The sequence below is a fragment of the Rana temporaria genome, chromosome 1 (assembly GCF_905171775.1).
Source record: "Rana temporaria chromosome 1, aRanTem1.1, whole genome shotgun sequence".
Lineage (NCBI taxonomy): Eukaryota > Metazoa > Chordata > Amphibia > Anura > Ranidae > Rana > Rana temporaria.
The window spans coordinates 124,403,962-124,421,899 of record NC_053489.1 but is presented as its reverse complement, the minus strand read 5'-3'; the positions used below and the strand labels follow the sequence as shown (position 1 = coordinate 124,421,899).

Here is a 17,938-nt window from a genome sequence, read left to right as displayed (position 1 = left end):
ATGCCCAAAAACTCCTGGGAAATGAGTGTCATCATTTCCCTGGAGGCAATAGGGTCTTAGGAGAGGAAGTTGAACCACCTATGACTAGGAAGTAGGCAGATTACAAAATCTGCCTAGTAACAGCCAGATAGAAGTGAGTATTTTTTTTTCATTAAAGGCAAGACAGTTAATTTTTAGGGTGGAACTCCGCTTTAAGAGATGATACAATAAATTGAATGGTTATCATGATTCACCTCTGTTATATCAGAATAAGAAGGATATTTTAATAGACATTAAAGACACCTGTTCTTTTGTTATACACCACACACAAAGAGGGCCTGTTGCACAACCAGCCATGACTTCCTGAGTGTGGCCACATTTGGATTGTTCACAATAGTGGAAACCGTATTCTATTGCTGTGAATAGGGGGTTATGATTGTCACATTTACAAAATTTGTACATATTCAATTGTGTACCTCAATGTCTTTACTAAGCTGTTTAACTATTTGTGTGACGATCTGCATGTGATTTTCAAGCAGTCGCTGAGCCATTAAGTCCCACTGGGTGCCGCGGTTGCCTCTCAACATGGAAACATCCTCTTTAATCTTGAAGGCCTGCTCTAGGAGTATGGTGGTTGTCTTCTCCTGGTTGGAAAACCTGTCTTCCAGTGACTCTATTCTACCTCCATGTATGGCAGGCAGGAAGGACTGTCCCCTGAATAAAAACACAATGTTAAATAAAACACTTTAAAACAATGGAAAGTATGAATGATTGCAGATATTTTGGCATATGCTTCGAAACCTGGTAAAACCAACTCCACAGACATTTATTACATACAAGTTCTCCATGTTGTTTCTGTTATACCACATCTTAAGTACTCCCAAGTTAGAGAAGTTTAGGTCAAAATAATTTGTAGCTAAAATTGAGTAATGTTTATTCAGTGTGTCAGTTATATTACGTGCTATGTGCAGTAGTGTATTTAGGTTTCTGTGCTGCCCTAGGCCTGACTAAACTCGTGCACCCCCTAATTTAAATATGAACCACCCCTTTATGTCAAGGCCACACCCCTTGCTTTTTAAGACCCACCCTGAAATTTTCGAGTGGGGACACTAGTTCTGAGGACCTGGAGGGGGGCAATAAATTCCCTTAATTTGCATAGATTTCCTCTCACTTCCTGTTTGGCTATGGGGCAGGAAGTGAAGGGAAATCTCCGCAAAGCAACAGGGATGCTAAAAAATAAACTGACAGGGGCTATAACCCTCCCTTACTATATCCAAAATGAAAAAAAAAGTGTTATAGCTCTACTTTAAGCACAAATTTCTGATAATTTTATGAAGAGGACTAAGAAGATATAACCATGCCAATGGTGCAGCAGAAACATATAGCACAGTGAGGAAGGTTTGTGGTCCAGGATGATAGGACAGTCAAAATTAGAAGCAGCGCCTCCCCACCCCCCACAGTTGCAGAATGCCGGCCGCCTGCATACCGGAAGCAGTGTGGCCGCTTTATGGAGGTGCTAGACTAATTTGCCTCTCAGCCCAGTCTGCCCCATAAGACTGGCACTACACAAACAGTGTAGCGCAAGTCGACGGGGACTATTTCCGTGCTGCCCCCCTGCAAAGTGCTGCCCTAGCATTGTTGCCAACCGTTCGTATTTTTACAGACAGTCCGTAAAAACAGGCACTTTTTTCCCCCATTCGTAAATGTCTGTGGTTGCGGGAATGTGCCAGTGAAAATAGCCGAGATCGATTCGGCTTGGAACTGCGCATGGAGATTGGAGGCAGGGGGTGATGGTGGCTGCGATGGCACCACAGAGGGCGATGGAGGCAGGGGGCAATGGAGGCAGGGGGTGATTGGAGGCAGGGGGTGTTAGTGACAGAGGGTGATTGGAGGCAGGGGGTGTTGGTGGCACCGCAGAGGGGGATAGTGGCACCGCAGAGGTTGGGGGATGGAGATAGGGGTTGTTGGTGGCACCGCAGAGGGGGATGGAGGCAGGGGACGATGGAGGCAGGGGGTGATTGGAGGCAGGGGGCCTGGGGGAGATTGGAGGCAGGGGGTGATTGGAGGCAGGGGGTGTTGGTGGCACCGCAGAGGGGGAGGGTTGCATCGCAGAGGGTGGGGATCGAAACAGGGGTTGTTGGTGGCACCGCAGAGGGAGATTGGAGGCAGAGGGGGATGGAGGCAGGGTGTGATGTGACTAAATAATTTGCCCTTATTATATCGAAAATAACAAAAATATGTTTTTTTACCTTAAATCACATTACTATTTGCCTAGCGTACTTTTTTGTAGGCTAAATACTGAAATTTGCACCTAAAAATTTAATTTAGTAACATTTGTGAAATGCCAGTAAGAACGTGGCTGTGCCAGTAAATTTCAGATGTCGTGCCAATAAACTTCAATCTGGTAGGTTGGCAACACTGTGCCGTAGGCCTGGGCCTTGTTGGCCTAGGCCAGGACACAGCGTTGGCTATGTGTCTGTACAACTAGTCTTGATGGTTAGTTCTGCCTATATATCTGTAGAATTTACAGTTTTTATGTAGCTGCTGTGTAGTAAGTCTTGTCATGTCGTGTATTGGAATTAGGTCATGCATGCTGTTTTTTGGCTTTATTGACCTACAGTTTGCCAATATGATGGATATAGCAGTTTTTTTTTAACAATTAAACCTTGGACAGCAACAGTTAGAAATCTTTTCTATTACATGAAACATTTGCTGTAGTGGTATCCTGTGGTGCACTGCCAACCATGGGCGTCCGCTCCATAGGGCAAGGGGGGTCAATTGCCCCCCCCGCTGGAAGTCAGAGTGGACTGCACTTTTCAGGCTCCACATGGATGCATTCCACGCACACACCATATCTTATTAAAATTATTATTTTTAATATTGTGGAATACTTTCTATGTAGAACCTGAAAAGTCCCAGTATATTCCTGACATTGTCATGAGTATAAGAGACATACAGAATACAGCCCACCTCCAGGAAACGGAAAATTCCACCCTTGCACTACGTCGCGCCGGCGCAAATTTGGGCGCAAATACTATGAGTTTACGGTACTTATGTCTCTAAGTTGAGCCGGCGTAACGGAAAGGAGATGCGCTACGCCAGTGTATATATACGCCGATGTACGTGGATCTGCCCCAGTATATGGAGACATATAGGGGTTGATTAACCAAAGAAAAATAGGCTGTTCATTGTGAATTATCCCTTAGCTTAGTGAATACGGTGAAGCTCTGTTGACTTTCTTCATCCAATCATTTGCAAGCAAAAATACTTTAGTTTTTTTATTATTTTTTTTTTTCTTGGGATTGGTAAATTACATTTTACCCCATTCATTAACATCTAGTGTAATTTCCCTTGCAAAGTAAACAGGCTTTTTGCCTTCAGTAAATCAACCCCATAGTGACTATGACTGTTCAAAAGAGATCACGAAAAACCAACATGATAGGGCAAGTCTAATGCCGCGTACACACGACCATTTTTAATGGTCTAGAAAAAACGATGTTTTTTTCAACCCGATTATTTTTAAGCTGGCCTTGCCTACACACGATCGTGAAAAAAAAATGCTCTAGCAAAGCACGGTGACGTACAAAACATACAACGGCACTATAAAGGGGAAGTTACATTCGGATGGCGCCACCCTTGGGGCTGCTTTTAGTAAATTTCGTTTTAGAAAAAGTTTGGTGAGAGACGATTCGCGCTTTTCAGTCTGTTACAGCGTGATGAATGTGCTATCTCCATTACGAACGCTAGTTTTACCAGAACGAGTGCTCCCGTCTCATAACTTGCTTCTGAGCATCTGCGTTTTTTTCACGTCGTTAAAGCCCACACACAACCATTTTTTACAACGTTAAAAACAACGTAAAAATTTAGAGCATGTTCTAAATCTTTAATGGCCATTTTTTTACGTCGTGAAAAGTGCTCTGGAGTTCACAAATGATAGTTTTTAATGACATAAAAAAAAATGTAATTTTTTACATCCCGAAAAACGGTCGTGTGTACGCGGCATTAGGCCCTGTACACACGGCCGGGAATCCCGTCAGGAAAAAATCGTTGGTTTTCCTGACGGGATTCCTGGCAAGCTTGTCTTGCAAACCTGTGCATACAGATGGCCATTCAAAAGAACTGCCGTTCTTTTGAATGGCAAGAACGCGGTGACGTCATCGACGTCGCCGCCATCTTGCTACACCCCACACTAAACTTGTATGCTAACTCTTATCGAGCATGCGCAGGTTTACCTGGGACAGGTAAGCATACAGAAGACCGCTTTTCTCGGCAGGAAACACTCTGCCGGGAAACCCGACAAGAAAATAAGGAGCAGGGTTCTCTATTTTCCCGTCGGGATTCTCGGCTGTTTTTCTGACGGGAAAACTGCTAGTGAGCATACACACAGCCGGGATTCCTGGCCAAATGCTCTCCTGGCAATTTTCCTGCCGGGAAAACCGGTCGTGCAAAAATGCAGCGGAATGCACTGGAATGCATCAAAATGCATAGGACCCAGTACAGTAAAAACAGGAAAAAATAAAAAATCTGGAATACATCTGGAAATGCATCAAAAACACATAAAAAACACACCACAATGCGTCAAACACGTTAAAAATGTGTATGCAGAAACTTATCCGGAACAAATCTGGAGTGCATTTTTGTGGTGTGAACCAGCCCTTATAGGGAATTAAAAAAAAAAAAACTTCTAAGTTCTAAGAGGACGTGGTTTATAGCAACTCCAAATTATCAATCTTACAATGCAATCTTACAGCCCCAATATTTAATTTTTAATTATAATATAACATTGATTTACCTTTCCTTCACCTGTATCAGCTCCTGAAACTTTCTACTTACATCAAGGAAGCTGTAGAGTTAATGTAAATTCTCATTGGGCCAGGGAGTCAGTTTGAGTCACTCTAGCGAATAGCTTATTAATTCAATTTAAAAGTGCTATGTGAGTTTTCCTGTTTGAGCAGCAAGGCAATAACAGTTACTCGAGTCCCAGACACCCAAAAATCCCTCTGCTTTGTACGCTTTTAGACTAGTGTCAGGTGTGCAGATCTACTATTCTCAAGGTGCCTCTACATAAACAGAATACTATAAGAACCAGCAATAGTCAGGCTACAAATAGGTCAGCAGCATTCAGTACCAATTGATATTTGCTTTGGTAACAAATGGCTGCAACAGACATTGAGGTTTATTTACTAAAGCTGGAGAGTGCAAAATCAGGCTCACTTCTGCATAGAAACCAATCGCCATCCAGGTTTTATTGCCAAAGCTTAAAGCGGAGTTCCAGGCTTTATTTTGTTTATTAAAAGTCAGCATCTACAAAAAGTTTAGCTGCTGACTTTTAATAAACAGACACTTTCCTGTTCAACAGCCCAGCGTTGCGGCCGCGTGGAGCCCCGCTTCTCTTCTCTGCACCTCCATTGATACTGTGGGCACCCGGCTGTGACAACTTGCCCAAGTCGCGCTGCACTCTCCCAGTGGATAGGCAATCTTCAGAGAGGGCGGGCCGCCTAGGGGGAGAGGAGGAGTCGCCTAGGCAGCCCGTAGGTGGAACCAGGAAGTGGGACAGGAGGTCCTCTTCAAAACTAAGCACCCACTCCAAGTCGTGCTGTGCTCTCCTAGTGGACAGGCAATCTTCTGGGACCTGTCACATGTCCCAGAAGATTGCAGAGAATGCGGGGGCCACCTAGGGGGAAAGGAGGACCCGCCTAGGCAGCCAGTAGGCGGAACCAGGAAGGGTGGAACTCCTCTGTAATTGAATAGGCTGAGGTAAGAAGCTGATTTAGTAAATAAACCCCAATGTGATTGTTTAAAGGCCACATTGGCCTGTTTTTTAAGTCAAATAAATTAAACCATAATCATCTGGCAGTTGTCTTTGCTAACTTTAGTTCTCCATGTGTGGAGAAATGTCAAGCCTCACATAGCCGAAAAGTATTTTTAAAGCATAATATTGGTGGATTAAAGTTTTCTATAGGTTTGATTTGTTCATCTCTGACTGTGTCTGATCACTCTTTGGGGAATAACCATATTTTTTTGCTTGTTTAAAGATTCAGGTAATCCAAAAGTGATATTTTAGTTATGAGTTATATCATATCTTTGTGCAATAATTTCTAATTATCAGTGAGTTTTGGGGGTCCATGCTGACATTTTCATAGCCCAGCCCCTAATGTTGTATTCTGCTTAACCACTAAAGCCCCGGACCTTTAGGCAGCCAAAAGCCCAGGCCAGGTTTTGCGATTTGGCACTGTGTCGCTTTAGCAGACAATTGCGCGGTCGTGCGACGTGGCTCCCAAACAAAATTGACGTATTTTTTTCCCCACAAATAGAGCTTTCTTTTGGTGGTATTTGATCACCTCTGCGGTTTTTATTTTTTGCGCTATAAACAAAAATAGAGCGACAATTTTAAAAAAAAATCTATATTTTTTACTTTTTGCTATAATAAATATCCCCCAAAAACATATATAACATTATTTTTTTCCTCAGTTTAGGCCGATACGTATTCTTCTACCTATTTTTGGTAAAAAAAAATCGCAATAAGCATTTCTCGGTTGGTTTTGCGCAAAATTTATAGCGTTTACAAAATAGGGGATATTTTTTATTATTTTTTTTTTTTTTTACTACTAATGGCGGCGATCATCGATTTTTTTCGTGACTACGACATTATGGCGGACCCTTCGGACAATTTTGACACATTTTTGGGACCATTGTCATTTTCACAGCAAAAAATGCATTTAACCACTTGACCACTGGGCACGTAAACCCACTTAATAACCAGACCAATTTTCAGCTTTCGGTGCTCTCACAATTTGAATGACAATTACTCAGTCATACAACACTGTACCCAAATGAAATTTTCGTCCTTTTTTTCACACAAATAGAGCTTTCTTTTGGTGGTATTTAATCACCGTTGGGTTTTTTATTTTTTGCGCTATAAGAGAAAAAAGACTGAAAATTCTGTAAAAAAAAATAATTTTTCTTTGTTTCTGTTATAAAATTTGGCAAATTTAGTATTTTTTCTTCATTCTTTTGCATAAATGTGAAAGATGAAGTTACGCCGAGTAAATAGATACCCAACATGTCACCCTTCAAAATTGCACACGCTCGTGGAATGGCGCCAAACTTTGCTACTTAAAAATCCCCATAGACGACGTTGCAGGGTATTGTGGGGTATTGCGGAGTATTGTGGGGTATTGCGGAGTATTGTGGGGTATTGCGGGGTATTGCGGAGTATTGCGGGGTATTGTGGGGTATTGCGGAGTATTGCGGGGTATTGCGGGGTATTGCGGAGTATTGTGGGGTATTGTGGGGTATTGCGGGGCATTGCGGAGTATTGCGGGGCATTGCGGAGTATTGCGGGGCATTGCGGGGCATTGCGGAGTATTGCGGGGTATTGCAGAGTATGGGGGCATTGCAGAGTATTTTGGGGTATTGCAGGGTATTGCGGAGTATTGTGGGGTATTGCGGAGTATTGTGGGGTATTGCGGGGTATTGCGGAGTATTGCGGGGTATTGTGGGGTATTGCGGAGTATTGCGGGGTATTGCGGGGTATTGCGTGGTATTGCGGAGTATTGTGGGGTATTGTGGGGTATTGCGGGGCATTGCGGAGTATTGCGGGGCATTGCGGAGTATTGCGGGGCATTGCGGAGTATTGCGGGGCATTGCAGAGTATGGGGGCATTGCAGAGTATTTTGGGGTATTGCAGAGTATGGGGGCATTGCAGAGTATGGGGGCATTGCAGAGTATGGGGGCATTGCAGAGTATTGCACAGGGAGGGATGGATGGCTGGATCTGTGACTGCATGTGTCACAGATCCAGCCCGCAGCAGCAGCAGCAGCAGCAGCAGCTCTCTCCCCTCTCCTCTTTCACACTGTACCATTCAGTACAGAGAGGAGAGGGAGGAACCGGCGTCATCACATGACGCCGGTTTGTTTACTAGTGATCGCTCCGTCATTGGACGGAGCGATCACGTGGTAAACCGCCGCTATCAGCGGCGATTTACCGTGATCCGTGATCAGCCGGGTCCGGAGGACCTGGCGGTCACGGAGACTCCCATGTGCGCGCCCCACAGGGCGCGCGGGAGCGCGATTCTAGGAGGACGTACATTGACGCCCTCCTAGAGTTAAGCAACCGCCTTGTAGACGTATTTCGTCTATAGGGCGGTTGTTAAGTGGTTAAATTGCATTGTTTATTGTGAAAATGACAGTTGCAGTTTGGGAGTTAACCACAGGGGACGCTGAAGGAGTTATGCTTCACCTAGTGTGTGTTTACAACTGTAGGGGGGTGTGGCTGTAGGTCTGACGTCATCGATCGTGTCTCCCTATAAAAGGGATGACACGATCGATGCAGCCACCACAGTGAAGCACGGGGAAGCCGTGTTTACATACGGCTCTCCCTGTTCTTCAGCTCCGGGGAGCGATCGCGAGGGGGCAGCTAGAAACGAATAGCCGCGCCCTCGTCCCGGATCGCTCCCTGAGGCGTAGCGACCGCTGCATGTACCGGGGGGGTTCCGATCGGACCCCTGACCCGCGGAAAGGCAGCGACGTACATGCGGCGGTCGTTAAGCGGTTAATATAAAGTAAAATAGATTAAAATTCTAATAGAGTGGGAGCGCCTAAAAAGGCCACAGGAAGTGTCCAGTTCCAGGAATATAATAGCCGATATCTCATTAATGGACTAATAAGTAAATAGTCATTCTCCCTAGGGTTCCTCAAGAAGCTTCTAGGCCTAGGGGTCCCTTGAGCTGTGACTGGTTGACCTCTGGTGGTGCCTACATACTCTAGTTTCGGGTCCATGAGCACTTGGCACTTGGCATAATACCAGTGATCTTTTTTTGTTGGCTGTAAAGGTGGCATTCTGACCGCAACTGTAAGGGAGCATTCTTTCCACTGACCACCAATGTAAGTTCCATTCTTCCCACTGACCCCCAATGAATTATATTTAGAAGGGGCTCCCTGAGACCTGAAAATGATCTCAAGGGTTTCCCTAGTGTAAGAAGGTTGAGAAAGGCTGCTCTAAAGCATCTACTAAAAACTGAAACTTGCGTTTTGGGTGGACTGCCTCACTTTATGGCTACATGTATTTTAATTATAAACCAAACAAGCATTACCTTTCCTGGTAAGGGATGAGCTGCACAGAAGTGTCTTTTGACATTTTTCTTGAGTTCTACCTAAAAGAAGAATATAGCAATATAAATTTAGCTTTAGCGTTATTGTTATACAGCTTTACCCAATTATTCTGATTACACAAAAAAGTATTTCTACTGTTACATATATATAATTCACTGCAGATTTAAGGCTTTTAACTCAATATGTTCTACCACCTTGAAACAGGCAGATATTAAAACATAAATAGGTAGACATAAAAACACATATAAACAATAAATAAAGCACAGGCAGTATGTAGTATCCTCCTAGGTAGGTTGCTAGAATGTATTTAGTTAGAATAGTGTGGTCTCCTGCTTAACAGGAAACTAAGGTAAAATATAGTGATTTTCCTGGGAGACTGGATTGTTAGGCCTCGTACACACGACCGGTTTCCTCGGCAGAATCCATCAAGAAACTTGGTGGGAGAGATTTTTTGCCAAGGAAAAAAAAAGCAAGTTCTCTATTTCCTTGACGGGAGTCTCAAATTGGCTCGTCGAGTTCCTCGTCGGGCTGGTTTCCAATGAGAAACTCAAGCGTGTGTATGCTAAGAAACTCGAGCTTGCTCAGAATAAAGTATGAGACGGGAGTAAAAGTAGCATTTGTAATGGAGATAACACATTTTTCAAGCTATAACAGACTGAAAAGTGCAAATCGTCTCTTAAAGTGGAAGTAAACCCCCCTATTGTTTTCAGCCAAGGAAGCTGCCATCTTGGCCTCTGTTTAATCTGCAACTGCCATGATGCTGCACATGTGATCAGTTATGAAACCAGCCATTGGATGGTTTGACAGTTTGGTTGAGAGCACATCCAATGGGAGTGTTACATTTCCGGCATGTGCCGGAAATGAAATTGTTTTATGGATGGGTTTACTTCCGCTTTAACAAACTTTTACTTAACATGCAAACACATGAGATTAGCAAAAGCAGCCCCAAGGGTTGTGCCAGTGGAATCGAACTTCCCCTGCCGTTGTATGTGTTGTATGTCACCGCGTTTGAGAACGAGGAGATTTGGTCTTGACCGTGTGTACACAAAGCAAGCTTGTCGAGTTCCTCGACAAGCCTAACAAGGAACTCGACGAGGAAAACGATGTGTTTTGCCCGACGTGTTCCTCGGTCTTGTGTACGAGGCCTTACAGCCAGTAAATCCTGTTAGTTTAACAAGTGTTACTACATTTGTATTGACTTATCTGTTAGCCAGGCAGTTTTGGAAATTGGTGGGTGGACAGGCGTGACTAGGGTTACCAGGCTTACTAGCTACTGGGCTTCAAATGTCAGACACAGAAGGTTAGGGGTGGGAGGAGGAGGAGCAAAATGAGTCCCCTCTCCTCTCCTGTCCATGGGGGCGCAGAACTTTATTGGCTTTAGACAGTGTGAGAAAGAGTGGCACAGACACTCGACTTAGACAACTGCAGTTAGCCCTCCAGACAGTTGGCAACCCTGAAGATTTGGGTGAGCACAGGCACACCCGGCCTGTGCGCACATCTAAGCACTTGACGGTTGTAGTACTTGGTTACTTGGAGCCAAGTTGGACTGTTAGGCCTCATTCACACAGACGGACCGTTCAGGTCCACCTGTCAGTTTTGACAGTGGACCTGAACGGCCACTCCATGCAGTCCTATGGAGCGTCGGATGTCAGCGGAGACATGTCCGCTGACATCCGACCCGATTCGATCCGCCAAAATCAGACATATGGCGATACGTCCATATCTATCCATGGCGGATCGGATCGGGTGAGATCTGATGAAAACGGACATGATGTCCATTTTTATTAGATCGCTCCATAGGAATCAGCGGTGCTGCACAAGCCCCTCCCCGCTCAGTGAGCAGAGAAGAGCTTGTCATCTGCCAGCGGAGATCTGCGGACTGATCTCCCACTAAGCTGGCGGGAGCAGGCGGACTCCGTAGCGACGGAGTCCGCCTCGTGTGAATGAGGCCTTACTTGGACTGTCCAGGTGAATTCCGGATGGGTGGCAACCCTAGGAGTGACACATGCAGGTCTGTATCATGAATATGGATAGGGCTGCAAATAACGATTATTTTCATTAGCGATTACTTGGCCGATTATTGTTTCGATTAATCGATTAATCGGATAATAGCCTTAAAAATTTTTTTTTATAAAAAAAAAAAAAATTTAGCCAATTTGTTGTTGGGCAGGTTACAAAACACAAATTGCCGCAAAAACACATTACATGCTTTTCTGCAGCTTCTCCATTGAAGTATATTGAACCCCAAAAAAAAAAAAAATAGCACCGTTTTGCATTAAAAAGTCATTGCCCTTTCCAAAAACGCAGCAGCTGAAAAAAAATCATGGCTGTGAACGTGTCCCATAGGAAAGCATGTAAATGAACTGTAGTGTGTTTCTGCAAAAAGCACCAAAAAACAGAGGTATGAGATGTTTAGTAACATAATGGGGATAAAAAAACAAAAAATAAGTACAAAAAGAGCAAATAATCGCTACTGTAAGGGGTTAATTTTTTTACTGTGGGACAGTAAAAGTAATATTTACAGTAGCGATTTGCTTTTTTGTACTATAAAGGGCTAATTTTTTTTTTTTTTAACCCCATTATGTTACTGGCCGATTAATCGATTATGAAAATTGTAATTGATTAATTTCATAACCGATTAGTTGTTTCGGCCCTAAATATGGATGCCATCCCAGCCAATTGCAGGCATAGAGGCCTCTATGCATGCTGGGAAGGGGTTTTTATTTTCAGTGAGGAGAGACAGGAAGTGTTTTTTGCCTGGAGAGGAGAGTCCAGTTGAGAAGGGGGCATATTGCCCTCCTTAGCACCTGCTGCCATGCGGCCTCAGGCTGGAGGCCTGGAAGCCGGAGAGCTGACCCATATGTTCTGAAGAGCTCACCGAGGGGAGCCATGCCTGAGAGGATCTGTTTGTGACTCCTGTGAGCACAGACCAAAGATCTGGGGCCTGTTCTTTTGTAGGCTACCCCTCTGTGCTAGGAAAGTCAGCTCCTGTGTACAGCAGAAAGGGGATACTGGCTGTAATTAGTTGAATAAGGGGAATCCCACTATATTCCCCTCCTTATCCAAATTCTCAAATAAAACATCAAAATCAACCAACACCCCTACACTGATTTCCCAAAAAAAGAGCCTAAGTGTGTGCCTGGCTGTGGCAAAAACTGTGTGCCTGGCTGAAGAGTTAAAGCAAGAGAGAACTCAAGTGGCTCCTACGGGGTTGGCGCTACAAGTAAATAAACACAGATCCGTATGTCCATATTTCATCCATCCGTTTTCACATGAAATACGTACATACATGTATCCCTATGGGATAGCAGGTGTCTGCAGATCAACATCCCCTGACACTCGATCTCATAGGTCCCCACTGTGGTCCGATTCTGCAGACGGAGGAATCCATCCGTCATCGGATCGGGTGAACACGGACAGACGATCCGTGTTCATCCAATCCCCCCCATAGAGGAGAGCAGAGATCTGACAGGGTCAGCGGGCATCAACAAAGCTATCTCCGCTGACCAACCGGATATTAAAGGAACGAATCCTCACGGGATCCGTCAGTGTGAAAGGGCCCTAAGACTAAAGGTCAGTACAATAAGCTCTAGATACATGCTTGTGGTACTCATGTTGTAACATCGTGCCATGGGCTGTGCTACCGATAGAGGATAGTTGAATTGGAAAAAAAGACCCAAAGCTGAAGTCTATTTTACATTTATCACACTCAGCAATACTTATTTGTATTACATAAATAGTCAGATTAAAAAAAGATATGTCAGGAGAGATCAACTAAGGCTCCTTTCACACTTGTGCGACGTGGGATCAGACTTGTGAGACCCCAAGTCGCAGGACATGTAAAATTCAATGTATGTCTATGAGAGCCATTCCTACTGACACTACACAAGTCGCTGCAACTTCAGAAAACATTCCTGTACTACTTTGGTCTGACTTTTGATGTGACTTTAGTCCAGGGAATGTAAAGTCAAATCAAAGTTGCACCCAAAAGTCCCATCAAAGTTGCGCACCAAAGTCGCACTGGAAATTATGCAGCTTTGGAGACGCGCTAATGTGAGAGGAGCCTAATAGAGAAATATTTTTTTTTTTAAAACTGCCTCCACAGAACCCTAAACTTACGTAAAGCTGGCCATACTATTTTCTTATAAAATTTTTCATTAGATTTACCTTTAACTATGTAGTGCAAGGGCCTGCCTGCATACAAACAGAAAGCGTTTAGGTATGACCTCATATTATATGGTTTTGGTCAATCTAAAGGAAAGTTGTACAAGAAAATTGAATAATGTATGGCCAGCCTTAGATATATAGATAACTAGATAGACAGACAGACAGACAGATAGATAGATAGATAGATAGATAGATAGATAGATAGATAGATAGATAGATAGATAGACAGATAGATAGATAGATAGATAGATAGATAGACAGATAGATAGATAGATAGACAGACAGACAGACAGACAGACAGACAGATAGATAGGGCCAGATCCACGTAGATCGGCGTAATTTTAAGCAGGCGTAGCGTATCGTAGTTACGCTACGCCGCCGCTACTTTGAGGGGCAAGTGCTGTATTCACCGAGCACTTGCGTCTAAAGTTACGGCGGCGTAGCGTAAATGTGTCGGCGTAAGGGCGCGGAATTCAAATGACAAAGATGTGGGCGTGTTTTATGTTAATTCAACTTGACCCCACGTAAATGACGTTTTTTTTTAATGGCGCATGCGCCGTCCGTGGGAGTATCCCTGCGCGCATGCTCGAAATCACGTCGCAAATAGTCAATGCTTTCGACGTGAACGTAATTTACGCAAAGCCCTATTCGTGAACGTTTTACGCAAACGACGTACACGACGGAAAATTTGACGCTGACCGACGTCCATACTTAACATTGCGTACGCCTCATAGACCCAGGGGTAACGTTACGCCGAAAAAAGCCTTACGTAAACGACGTAAAAAAATGCGCCGGCCGGACATACATTCTGAGAATCGGCGTATCTAGCTAATTTTCATACTCTACGCGGAAATCAACGGAAGCGCCACCTAGCGGCCAGCGTAAATATGCACCTAAGATCCGACGGCGTAGTAAGACGTACGTCAGTCGGATCTAGCCCCCATTCAGTCGTATCTTGTTTTGTGGATACAAAACAAAGATACGACGGGGCATCCTAGAAGTTACGCGGCGTATCAATAGATACGCCGACGTAACTTCTTTGTGGATCTGGCCCATAGAGTCTAAATTCTGGTTCCAATTGTTCCAGCATAGAAAATAAAAAGATTCCTGCTCCCGTAAGCTAATCAAATATTCCCTGGATCTACAATCTATTACTTAAAATATTAATAGCCTGTTATATTCTATGCCGTTTAAAACACATACAGCTTTTTTAAACAATCTACTGAGCTGGTTAGAACAAGTTTCTGTGGGAGTTTATTCCATATTTTCACAGCTCCCAATGCAGAGGTTAAAGCCGCTCTTCCTCACATGAATGCCCCCTTGTCAGTTTCAATAACCTTAAAATGAACAACTTTGCAGCATGTTTGCTTTATGGACCATTTTTGCACTGTTACATTTAATATAATGCTTGTATGCCTTTCACCAGGCATACCTGGCTAACCATTATTGTTTGTACTTAAAGTGTTCTCATCGTTATTTTAACAAGAGTCATTTAAAATTGTCTTTACTGAAACTGAAAACATCACACAACTTTAGGAATCTATATCTGTGGGCAGCACCGTGGCTTAGTGGTTAGCCCCTCCTGCCTTGCAGCACTGGGGTCCTCTGTTCCAACCAGGACACTACATGCATTTTAAATGTTCTCCCTCCAGGTACTCCGGTTTCCACTTACACTCCAAATACATGCTGGTAGGTTAGTTGACTACCGCATTTGGCCAGAGGTGCGGGGGCACAGGAGCCCAGCAAAGCTGATCAGAGCCATTTGGAAATGCTCGGAAACACTCTGGAATATTCAGTTTCCGAGCCTTTCCAAGACTCTGTAACGGGATTTGTACAAATTCAAACCTTGTGACATTGATTCTGTAGATCTAACAGGAAGTGAGAGGAAACCTCTTCAAGGGACACACTGAGGAGATCAGGATTCCGGTACCATTAAAAGAGCGCAGAAGTGGTTCATAAGCGTGCTTAGACTGAGCTTAGTTGTAAAGTCGCACGCTCTAAGGTGAGCGTTTACTACCTAAGGGAAGCCACTGAGTGATAACACCTTGTCATGTTTGGATCACCTACTGGGCCGTTTGAATCATATGAACTTTACCATCACGATTACCAGTAACGCCGCTGTAAGCCATATATGTGCACAGAAGCATCTTGATTCATAATCTATTTATTTACTCTTGTATGGACTTGTTTAACACGGTCATCTGTAACACAGTTGGATATCACATATATTCACAAGGGCACTTTTGTTTATGATCATATCATATATTTTCTATATATATATTTATATACACATATATGCACATGAGCACTTTGGAGTGAGTTGTGTAATTTATATATATTTTTTCCGCTTATTCATTTAGGCCCAGATTCTGAAAGGACTTACGACGGCGCAGCGCCATGTACGCCGTCATAAGTCCTAATCCGAGCCGTCGTATCTATGCGCCTGATTCTTAGATCCGCATAGATATCCATTAGATCCGACAGGCCTAAGTCTCTTACGCCGTCAGATCGTAACTGCATTTTTCCGCTGGCCGCTAGGGGTGTGTAAGCTGATTTACGCGTCAAAATATGTAAATTAGCTAGATACGCAAATTCCCGAACGTACGCGCGGCCAACGCAGTAAAGATACGGCGTTTACGTTAGGCTTTTCCCGGCGTATTGTTGCCCCTGCTATATGAGGCAAAACTGCGGCGTACCAATGTTAAGTATGGCCGTCGTTCCCGTGTCGAAATTTGAAAAAGTTAGGTCGTTTGCGTAAGTCGTCCGTGAATGGGGCTGGACGTCATTTACGTTCACGTCGAAACCAATGACGTCCTTGCGGCGTACTTTGGAGCAATGCACACTGGGAAATTCCACGGATGGCGCATGCGCTGTTCGGGAAAAACGTCAATCACGTCGGGTCACAGTACATTTACATAAAACACGCCCCCCCTGATCCAAATTTGAATTAGGCGGGCTTACGCCGGCCGATTTACGCTACGCCGCCGCAACTTACGGAGCAAGTGCTTTGAGAATACAGCACTTGCCTGTCTAAGTTGCGGAGGCGTAATGTAAATCGGATACGTTACGCCGCCGCAAAGATACGCCATTCTCTGTGGATCTACCCCATGGTGTGTAGGCAAGACTGATGAAAGTTAGGCCCCGTACACACGACTGAGTTTCTCGGCAGAATTCAGCCAGAAACTCGATCGGAGCCGTATTCTGCCGAGAAACCCGGTCATGTGTACACTTTTGGCCTAGGAAACCGACGAGTTCCTCGTCGAGCCAAATAGAGAACATGTTCTCTATTTGCTCGTTAGTCAATGGGGAAACTTGGCTGGCCAAGATCCTCGGCGGCTTCACAAGGAACTCGACGACCAAAACGATGTGTTTTGCTCCTCGAGTTTCTCGGTCGTGTGTACGGGGCCTCAGCTTCATCGGATATCTGATGAAAAAATCCATCAGACCGTTTTCATCGGATGAACCGATCGTGTGTACAGGGCATAAGAGGGAAGGTCAATAAATAATCCCTTCTCTTCCCCAAAATAACAAAGTAATACTCAGAATTTGACATATGAGAATTAATAAACATCACTATACCTCAGTTCAAGTATATACACATTATTGTAGAGAAAATGATCGTGTCCAATCATCATGTAAGTATTGCTAGATGATTAAACAGTTTACTTGTTAAAAAAAAAAACAGTTTACTATCTGAAAAAAAGTTGGAAAAAGTATTTTTTTTTTAAATATCGGTGGTTTATGATGAGAGTTAGGTTTAGTTAGGTAAAGAAGCAAAAACGTATAATCATTCAGAAAAATATTACTTACTTTTATTATTAATTTCTTCCTTTCCTCTGTGTTCAGTGCCTCACCTGTACACCTGATATCCTAGTAACCAAACATGCTCTGTCTGTGTACAACTTGGTCTAATCTCTTTCACAGGCCAGCCCTCCGCAGTGTTATCTGTAGATCAGAGGAATTCACATTGCGAAAAGTCCAATGCAGTATTCCGAGCAACGTTCCTATTTAATATGTGATACAGTAATGGTCAGAAATCCATATAGACACACGTATGATCTGTGTAAGTGTCAGATCCCGCATACTTATACATGTGACTTACACGCCCCCCTCTACCATACTGCCATCACTCTGAATAGGAGACTGCCTTTGTTTGGCGCGGTTCCTAGGCTACAGGCATACTTCATTTACTTACTTGCTCATACAAAAGCAGGCCACTCCAGTCATTCATGTATTGAAGAATTCCAGTATGCTGTTACTCAGTGTGAGCATTGCCTAATCTTGTGTGTTAAAAGTAGAGAAAAGTACACATGTAATAGATATAGTTAGAGGTATGTATACACAGTCTGATTATTTTCATGATAATGAGCATTTCAGCGGAAAATAAAAATTGTAACTCCTGGGAGTTTGAAGCTCGTTAAAAAACAAAGTAATATCATAAACTTGGAAGCGTGTTCCTTTTTAATGTTTAGACTTTCATTTATAGAAGAAAAAGAATTCCTTGAAGATGATGTGATACAAAAAGTTGAAAGAAAATACTAGTGTTTAATTTTCTTTGTAAGTTGTTTGTGCTAATTTGCGTTGCATAAATTAGCATTGCATATTACGTTTTGGAGAGAAAAACACCTGCGAATGTTTGTTTTATGCGCTGTCGATTTTATTAACCACTTCGCCCAGAG

General features: G+C 43.7%; 1 protein-coding gene across 1 annotated transcript in view; it reads right to left on the bottom strand.

Annotated features, from left to right (window-relative positions):
• Positions 1-17,413, bottom strand: part of FAM81B (family with sequence similarity 81 member B) — a 73,722-nt gene extending 56,309 nt beyond the window's left edge. Inside the window, exons 1-3 of the mRNA XM_040342296.1 lie at positions 17,070-17,413; positions 9,074-9,133; positions 456-693 (exon numbers count right to left, since the gene is read on the bottom strand). Of these exons, the coding sequence (XP_040198230.1) occupies positions 456-693; positions 9,074-9,117 (282 nt within the window). The 5' untranslated portion in view covers positions 9,118-9,133; positions 17,070-17,413. The remainder of the gene's footprint in view (positions 1-455; positions 694-9,073; positions 9,134-17,069) is intronic.
• Between the last annotated feature and the right edge of the window lie 525 nt (positions 17,414-17,938).